Raw genomic sequence first — 9,942 nt, 5'->3', positions numbered from 1 at the left:
TGTCAGAGAAAATGTCGATGGTTTACAAGTCTGAGCATACCTAAAGAATCTAGCTATCCTGAGCTATATATAGGAATAACAAAGCAAGAAACTGATAAAAGCAGGCTGTGCGACTGTCAGAGAAAATGTCGATGGTTTACAAGTCTGAGCATACCTAAAGAATCTAGCTATCCTGAGCTATATATAGGAATAACAAAGCAAGCGCGGGAAGTGAAAAAGGGTAGTTTTTGACGGACAGAGCGGTACAGATGAGTCCAAGGTCTTTCGATACACTAGGTTCTCCAACTTCATAGTAAGTAGGCGAGGAGTAAGCGGGGCTCTCAATGAGTTTGTTTATTTTTTGCTCAGCTTTTCTGTGGTTTGTTGGTAAACAAACTTCATGAGTTCCGCATCGTTGCATAGCCTACATAGCCAAAATGAATTCGATATTCGGTAACACCTCCTGTATACATACACACCTTGGATGTGTCTTGCTTCAACCCTAAAAATATGTCACAATATTCAAAATTGTCAAACAATTTATCAAGGGTAAAAAAAATTGTCAAACGCGCTTCATTGTCAAAAATGTTCACAAAACCAACGAAATTATAAAATTGATTAACCACGAGCTCGCGCGACTCTACGGCGAACCCAGTATCCAGAAGGTGGTGAAGGCTGGCCGGATACGCTGGGCTGGACACGTTGCGAGAATGCCGGACGACTGTCCTCCAAAACAGGTGTTCGCTACGAATCCGGTAGGAACAAGAGCGGGGGAGCAACGAGCGAGGTGGTTAGACCAAGTGGAGCGTGATCTGGCGAACGTGGGGTGCCCGAGAAATTGGAGAACGGTTGCCATAGACCGAGTGAATTTTAGGAATAATGTTCGTCAAGTTATGTCGTAAGACGGAATACTATGTAAATAAAATAAAATAAATTTTTGAAAATCATTATAATTGTCAAATCGTTTAAATTGCAAAAACTTTTCAGAAATGTTGACAATTTGCCAATGAAAATGTTCTAAGAATTTTTAAAAACTGTCAAAAATGTTAGAATAGATAATTTTTTTAAATTAATCCAAATTTTCCCAAATGTCAAAATTGTATTTTTTATAGGAGTTTCTCCCAAGAGAATCATTTCTCCTCAAAAACTACTTTTTGTCTTATTTACATATCATAATTCAGCCGTGTTAAGCATTCAAAAGGAAACATTTCTCTGAATCTCTATTACTCGAAACAAGATTATTGTTTTGTTTTGTTTGCGTTAGGTGTAACAAATTATTATAGTTTATTTTTATACCAACAATCAACACCGATGTCATTTAGGTCATATGATTTATACCAGTTTGCTTTTGGTTTGCTTTGCTTCTTCTTCATTTGCATCTTTTGGTTTAGCAATGTTATTGTTTTTTTTTTGTTTGGTTTGTTCAAAATAGTTTTGTTATTTTCTTTTGTTTGTTTGATTTCAGTGTGTGAGTTTGTTTAATTGTTGTGGATGTATTTTTGTGTCATTGTTTCTCTGTTTCTGAGTTGTGTGTGTGCTCAAGTGTGTTTTTATTTTAGTTTATCATTTACTTCATTTTGATTAAAACATTTGTTTTTACTGTTACACTTTACGGTGCCAATTTTAATAGTTTTTTTTTGTTTTTTTCTTTCTATTTTACTTCCGATTTGTTATATAAATGTTTTGGTTTTTTTTCTCTAGCAATAATATATCATCACTCCTAAGTTCTACATGGGTTTCTTGTTTCCTGTTAACATGATGTTGATTTTTTGCTGTCATGACGTTTTGCGGATGAATCGTTATGTTATGTTTTAGTTTTGTCTAAATTAGATCTGACCTTCCTTTTTTCTTAAAAACTTTCCTCGAAACAAAACCATATATTCCATTAGTTTGACTCTGTCTTTTCATAGTGTCTCCTATAGAAAACAGTTGGAATTTTTGTTTGTTTGTTTTTTTTTTGGGCTACTAATCGTTTGTTTTGGTATACAGGGATTTTGGGGGAGTTTGTTTTTTTCTTCGATGAATGCTTCTCAACTAATTTGACAAGTTCTTCACGATCGTTGGTGAACTTTTTTTTTCTTATCACAATGTGGATTGGCAGTATCAATTAATAACAAAATTGTAAAACTCAACAATTGATCCTCTCTCGTGAAATCTCTCTCTCTCTCGTCGTGTCGTGACGTGATCTGTACAGAGTTATAAAAAGGGAAAAAAATCGTTTTACCACACACTACTTTTAAAACAGTTCTTTTGGCACATATTCGAATATGATAAAATAGTTTTTTTTGTTTGTTCAGCAAACATGTATCATTTTTTGGGATGTTGTTTGTTTTCCTACACTGCGTGTGCTGATCATTTCCTATTGTTCTAGTTTTGATGAAATGTGACTTGTTTTTTTGTTTGCTTTATCATTGTGATCCACACATTTTGGCCTTGGGACATTTTGCTAATTGTTTCCTAAAAGTAGTTTCTTTGACACCACTTTTTTTGTTTCTGTTTTCTTTTTCTCATGCGTTGACGGTTAGTCTTATATTTAGATGTTAACTATCAATGTTATTAGATAAAAGAGTTGTTGCTTTTGTTAATTTTTCCATTTCTACTACAATTGTGTTACACCCTAAAACGTGTTCATTTTTTTGTATTTTTTCTTATTAGGTTTTTCCACTGTAAGTGTTTTCTGAATTTTGTTGGATTTTAAAAACTACGCCCCCAGGTTATATTGGGCCATCCAAATTGAAAACCCGTACACATTTACCCTTTATTATTAAGTATAGTTGTGTTGTGTCTGTGTGTGTGTTTTTTTGCAACTGTCTGTTCGATGATTTCCATGTGGCATTCGCTAGTTTCGGTTCTGTTTCTTTCCTTAAAAAAAGTTGGCACAACACGAACATTCGTTGATTTAAAACAACTAATCTATTCATACACCTCTGATGGGTATTGTTAGGATGAAAAGCGTTTTTAAGCTAAACGTGTAACAAACTTTACATGAATTCTCATGGTTACTTTGATCAGTTTTAAAAAAAAGTTTTCTTATTTTTGGATTCCTCCTGTCATTTAGTAGTAGCGTTTTCATTTATCAGCAGAGGCAACCTAGTTCTTCGCGAGTTTTGCTTTAACTGCTGTCATTGTGTTCGTTTATGAATTAAGAAGTCCACCAGTTTTACCCGAGTTTTGAACCTCAAGCAGGCGGTTGCACTCCGTAGAAATTGTCAGAGTTGAGGGTGAGTGTAGCAACCATATATTTGCATCGTCCCGGGTGACGATTTTGTTTGTTTAAAGAGAAAAAGTTTGCCACCCTGCCAGTGTTATAAACGAAAACGCTATAACACTTTTCAAAAAAAAAGTATACCAAAAAGCAAGTTCACTGGTGTTGGGAAAAAGTGGTAGAAATTTTGACACTTTTAGCACATTTTCAAAATGTTGCCATGAAAAAACATTTTCAAGATCTGTGGTCTTCAAGTTTTTTTACAACACGTGTTGTATTTTCACATGCTGTGATGCAAAAATAGCAATATTTCTATCACAAACGGCTGAAATAGTTTCTGTACTGTAAAAAAATACAACGCCCAAAGATCTTGAAAACATTTCTCATGGTAAAATTTTCAAAATGTGCTACAAGGGTTGAAATTTCTATCACTTTTTCCCAACACGAGTGAACTTGATCTAAGTATATAAACTATAAACCTGTTCTTGCACACACTTTGCCTGGAAAATTAGTGTTGGAAAATAACAAAAAGAAATTACATTCGATTGTTCAAGCTGGTGAATTGACTGTTCTGTTTTGCGTGATTTATTGTGCGTAGAAAAAAAGGATTTTGGGGGTAACATCTGTGTGTCCCCACCAGAGGGACCTAGTTGAGCAAGTTTACCATGAGAAAACCAAACCGAAAACCATTCACTCCTTGATGGTGATAACAGTCGGCCGACTGCCGCCGCCACCGTGGGTAGCGTTCGGCCGCAACCGGAAGTATCAGAAAATCCGGGAACCCTGGAGCAGCCGCTCGTACAGCAGCACACACGCACTCAGCCCAAGCGCACACAGAAACAGAGCCAACATCGCTTCCGCCACACTTCCGATCATCATCATCGTCATCACCGTCCTCCGGCTGTTGGTCATCTTCGTCGTCGTCGTTGTCCCGGTTTGTTGCTATTGGGGTGGGCAGCGGACAACCGACGTGGTGGCCAACTCGTCGAACGTCTTGTCTATCGGTATCCGGTCGTCGTATAGGGTCGGTGCTTGCAGGATGATGCCTGCGGTTCCGGCCAGCACGGCCAGCGTGAAAATCCACAGGAACAACCGATCCAGCACCATGGCCACGTACTTCCAGTCTTCCTTAACCTGGTGACAAATATTTGGAATGAAAAAAAATTTTTAGTATAATTTAAACGGAAATTTGGTTAAGTTTCAACCTAATGTTTCTATACAGTGTAAAAACTGTTATGGCAACTTGAACTACGGTTTTGGTTGATGAGACATTTATGTATTTTATTCACATTTAGGTTCAGACAATGAGTTGCACAGTAGACCTGTTTGTTGAAGGAAGCACTTGGGCAGTCGAAATGGGAGATTCTTTACATGAACTTATCAGTCTCATAGGGAAACCATCCCCAAAGTTACAATGATAAATGTTTACTCATATGTTGTTGTTCGTTTCATCTATCGCTACGATGAAGCAAATCTCAACACTCCTCAACATACACATTCGCTGTGTCCTAACTGCCTCTGGCGGAAGATGGGGTTGCTCCTCTTCAACGCACGCAAGGATCTCGATCGTCGTCTCCATTTGCACGACGCTCTCGCCTTTGTTGCAGCTCGATGACCTTCCAAGGCACCAGTTTGGCGAACTGCACCAGGATCTTCGACATCCCAATGGCTCTAGTCTCGACGTTCTTCCTGCGGCTCCAAGCTTTCCTTCGGTCTCCAAACTTTTTCTGAGGCCTGACATCTCCCAGTGATTCCAGTCCGATACGTCCACTTGGCTTTTCGGTCCGACGACCTTCCATGACACCGGCTTGTCGACCTTCCGTGGTATCCCATTCGTAAGTCCACCAGTGGATCCTGGTCTGACGATCATGGCACCGGTCCGACGACCTCTCAATAATGGCTCTGACCCGACGACCTTCCGTAGCTCTAGTATAGTACCTGAGGATGATGGTTGGCGAAAGGCTAAGTATCTACGTCGAGTACACGTTCAAGAGAGTGACAATAGGCACGGCCGCACTGTCATGGATTGTCTCGAACTCCATTGCAATCCGTAGCAGCAGGAGGAGGATACCGTCGTTCGTGAACTCGACAATCAGCAAAAACCCGGCTGTTATGGTTTGAAGTCAAATTTCCATCTTGTAAAAAAGAACTCAACAATCTTGCGGTACGGTGTGGCACACTGGAAGGCTGCCACACACAAAATTGATTCGCAAAATTCGATTGGAAAATAACTATTATACTTCATTTTATTATTTTACTCGTATTTTATTTACAGTCCATACGCAAATGGCCACACCTTGGCCTTAACCCCGGCCATAAGATTCTGCAAAACCTGTGAATCAACTGTTTTTCGTTTATTTTTTTAATTTATTTACATAGTATTCCGTCTCACGACATAACTTGACGAACATAATTCCTAAAATTCACTCGGTCCATGGCAACCGTTCTCCAATTCCTCGGGCACCCCACGTTCGCAAGATCACGCTCCACTTGGTCTAACCACCTCGCTCGTTGCGCCCCCACTCGTCTTGTTTCTACCGGATTCGTAGCGAACACCTGTTTTGCAGAACAGTCGTCCGGCATCCTCGCAACATGTCCCGCCCAGCGTTATCCGGCCAGCCTTCACCACCTTCTAGATACTGGGTTCGCCATAGAGTCGCGCGAGCTCGTGATTCATCCTTCGCCTCCACTCCGTTCTCCTGAAAGCCGCCAAAGATGGTTCTTAACACTCGTCGCTCGAATACTCCGAGTGTACGTAGGTCCTCCTCGAGCAATATCCATGTCTCGTGCCCGTAGAGAACAACCGTCATATACAGGTTACACTTCGTGCTTCGCGTTTCAGTTTGCGGTAGATCTCCTCCACCGCCGCAGATGATCTGCCGACTATATCAATGTCATCGGCAAAGCAGATAAGTTGACTGGATTTGTTGAAAATCGTGCCCCGCATTTCGCCCACCGCTCATCGAATAACACCTTCTAACGCCACGTTGAACATCATGCAGGATAGACCATCACCTTGTCGAAGCCCCCTGCGCGATTCGAATGAACTCGACAATTCACCCGAGATCCGCACACAGCACTGCGTTCCATCCATCGTCGCATTGATCAGTCTGATCAGCTTCCCGGAAAAGCCGTTCTCATCCATGATTTTCCATAGCTCGTTACTGTCGATCGTGTCGTATGCGGCTTTGAAGTCGATGAATAGATGGTGCGTAGGGACTTGGTGTTCCCGGCATTTTTGGAGGATTTGCCTTAATGTGAATATCTGGTCCGTCGTTTACCGTCCCTCCATGAAGCCGGCCTGATGACTGTGGTATAGACGAGTTGGTAGAAGTTGGTAATTTTATAAAATAGAAAATAAAAGAAATACAGGAGAAATAAAAAAAAAATCAGGTATCAATCTTATAAATTTCCTTCTAATATGCAGAATGAGGCAGTATACCCAATTCAAATGATTCTGTTTTAATCGTGTAATCATATGAACTTAACGAAAAACAGATTTCGTACGAAAGCCGTTAAAGTTAAATCGTTGAAAGTTATCTCCCTTCTAAACGGTAAAAAGCGATAGCTCAAGCCGCGGTGGAGCTATCGCTTTTTACCGTTTAGAAGGGAGATAACTTTCAACGATTTAACTTTAACGGCTTTCGTACGAAATCTGTTTTTCGTTAAGTTCATATGAATACACGATTAAAACAGAATCATTTGAATTGGGTATACTGCCTCATTCTGCATATTAGAAGGAAATTTATAAGATTGATACCTGATTTTTTTTTTATTTCTCCTGTATTTCTTTTATTTTCTATTTTATAAAATTACCAACTTCTACCAACTCGTCTATACCACAATGACTTCCCACGAATCTGTTTGCTTGTGGCGTTAGGCGCCGGAGTAGGATTCGGGACAACACTTTGTAGGCGGCATTGAGGACAGTGATCGCTCGGTAGTTCTCACAGTCCAATTTGTCACACTTCTTGTAGATGGGGCATACTACCCCCTCCTTCCACTCCTCCGGTAGCTGTTTTATGTCCTAGATCCGGACTATCAACCGGTGTAGGCAGTCGGCCAACTTGTCCGGGCCCATTTTGACGAATTCAGCTGCGATGCCATCCTTCCCAGCCGACTTGTTTCTATTCAGCTGGCGAATGGCTTCCTTAACTTCACTCATCGTTGGGAGTGGCTCCTCTACGTCGCTGGCTACGCCGGCGATGTACCTCCCCCCACCGTCTTGATCTCCTGCATGTGCGCCGTTCAGGTGTTCATCGAAGGGGTGCTTCCACCTTTTGAACACCTCACGATTGTCCGTCAGGATGCCTCCGTCCTTATCCCGGCACATTTCGGATTGCGGCACAAAGCCTTTGCGGGATGCGTTGAGTTTCTGATAGAACTTTCGTGTTTCTTGGGAACGATGCAGCTGCTCCAGCTCCTCGAGCTCTTCCTCTTCCAGGCGGCGCTTTTTCTCCTGGAAAATTCGGACTCGCTGCCTCTTCCGCTGTCGGTGATTTTCCACATTTCGACGGGTGCCTTTTTGCACTACTGCCGCCCGCGCGGCATTCTCTTCGTCCATCACCCTCCTACACTCCTCGTCGAACCAGTCGTTCCGTCGAGTTCGCTCCACATAACCGATGACGTTCTCCGCAGCACTGTTGATGGCTGTCTTGATGGTATCGCTGCTTCGACCGATTGCGCGTAGTCTGCTGCGACCTCAGGTTGCTTCAGTCGTGCGATATTTAACCGGGGCGGGCGCCGGTTTCGTGTGTTGTTCACTACGGAGAGTTTTGGGCGCATCTTCACCATCACCAGATAGTGATCCGACTCGATGTTGGCGCCTCGACAGGATCTGACGTCGATGATGTCCTAGAAGTGCCGGCTGTCAATCAAAACGTGGTCGATCTGTGATTCCGTTTGGTACGGTGATCTCCAGGTGTACTTGTGTGGGAGGCGGTGCTGGAAAAAGGTACTACGTACGGCCATTCGTTTGGAGGCGGCGAAATCTATCAGTCTGAGGCCGTTTTCGTTGGTCAGCGGGTTGCGCACTGAACCTTAAAATTGTCGGTTTAAATTCCTCCTCCTGGCCGACCTGAGCGTTAAAATCCCCAATGACGATCTTGATATCATGTTTTGGGCAAGGTCGTATTCACGCTCCAGCTGCGCGTAAAATTCGTCTTTGTCGTCACCGGTACTTCCGAGGTGAGGGCTGTGCACGTTGATGATGCTGATGTTGAAGAACCGGCCCTTGATTCTCAACCGGCACATTCGTGAGTTGATTGGCCACCCGATCACGCGCTTTTGCATCTTTCCCATCACTATAAAAGCTGTTCCTAGTTCATGTGTGTTGCCGCAGCTCTGGTAGATGGCACGTCCATCTGGGTACGTTCGTACCATGGAGCCCTTCCAGCATACCTCCTGCAGCGCTACGATGTCGAATTTGCGGCTCTTCAATTCGTTGGAGAGCACGTGGGTACTGCCCACAAAATTTAGAGATCGGCTGTTCCATGTTCCAAGTTTCCAATCGCTAATCCCTTTTCGTCGCGTGGGTCTTTGCCGATATCCATCCGAAATTTGTTGTTTGTTGTTCGTTGCTTATGTTTTTTGTAATCACGGGTCCGCAAGGCCCGCAGCTAGCCCCATTATCTCGCAGGAGGACCGTCGTGATGTTGCTGTTTTGGGTCCCGAACACCACCAGGACGTTGTTGCTCTCCGCACGCCGCCTCTGACATGGAGAACAAATGCGTACGAAGCCCCCTGACTCAATCTGCATGCGATCAAAGCATCCACCGGGGTTGGGTACCCAATCTCCGCTAAGGTTGCTCGCACCCCAGCTAGCACCAAGGGGAGGTAGAGAATCAGAGTTGCAGACAAGAGCTGATATGACCACTACCCGAAGGTTGGGTGTATGGGGTCTCGAGTTGCACATTGTCTACCGTTTGCTAGCCAACCGTTTTTCGTATGTAAACCCATGCTTTCTTCAATTTCTCGACTGTCTTCACTACCTTAGGTCGTTTAAGAAGGTGCTGCTCCATAATCGCCCAGTACTTCTCGATGGGGCGGAGCTCCGGAGTGTTGGCAGGGTTGAACATTTTCGGCGCGAGAATGACCTTATTGTCCGCATACAACTTCAGCACGTCCTTGGAATAGTGGCATGAGGCCAAATCCGGCTAGAAGATTGTTGGGACGTTGTGGGCCTTCAGGAGAGGAAGCAGCCGCTTCTGGAGGCACTCTTTCATGTATTTACACCTGTCCGTTCATAGTGTCATGGGTCACGAAAGGCGCACTCCGCTTCCCGCACGTGCAGATGGCTTGCCAAACCAGGAATTTATTCGCAAATTTGGACATCATCTGAGTGCGGACATGCTCCGGAACGCTGAACTTATTCTTGTCCATGATGCAGCATTCAACTTTCGTCAGCATGTTGAGGTACAACTTCCTGGCACGGGTTTTGGCTGACTTGTTTTGCTTCTCGTTGCGATTAGGGGCCTTTTGTCCCTTGAACGTTCGAAGCCCAGCCTTAGTTTTAGCCTTCTGGACAAAAATTCAGCTAAGATTCGGAAGTACGGAATACTTTTTCCTTCACTTCTGGGCTTTCGATCGGTGATCAATAGACTGTATTGGAAATTTCAAGATTGTGGAATGTTATGCGCTGCAGGCTTAAATTGATCCTAGGCCTAGTACAAGAAACTAAAAAAAACCGTTTTCAAAAGAAATCGGCCGAAGGGGACCAAAGTTGTTCATGAAAAACTGGATTGTCATGTTCCTCCCGA

The 9,942-nt window shown here is 43.2% G+C and overlaps 1 protein-coding gene across 8 annotated transcripts in view; it reads right to left on the bottom strand.

Moving 5' to 3' along the window:
- Positions 1 to 1,914: 1,914 nt before the first annotated feature.
- Positions 1,915 to 9,942, bottom strand: part of LOC129738735 (acetylcholine receptor subunit alpha-like) — a 99,942-nt gene continuing 91,914 nt past the window's right edge. For all 8 annotated transcript variants that reach the window (XM_055729981.1, XM_055729985.1, XM_055729982.1 and 5 more), the window contains one exon: positions 1,915 to 4,318. In XM_055729981.1, coding sequence (XP_055585956.1) covers positions 4,127 to 4,318 — 192 coding nt within the window. In that variant the 3' untranslated portion in view covers positions 1,915 to 4,126. The remainder of the gene's footprint in view (positions 4,319 to 9,942) is intronic.

This window comes from Uranotaenia lowii, chromosome 1 (genome assembly GCF_029784155.1).
Source record: "Uranotaenia lowii strain MFRU-FL chromosome 1, ASM2978415v1, whole genome shotgun sequence".
Classification (NCBI taxonomy): domain Eukaryota; kingdom Metazoa; phylum Arthropoda; class Insecta; order Diptera; family Culicidae; genus Uranotaenia; species Uranotaenia lowii.
Note: the sequence above shows the minus strand (reverse complement) of the source record. Positions and strands in the feature narration are given on the sequence as shown.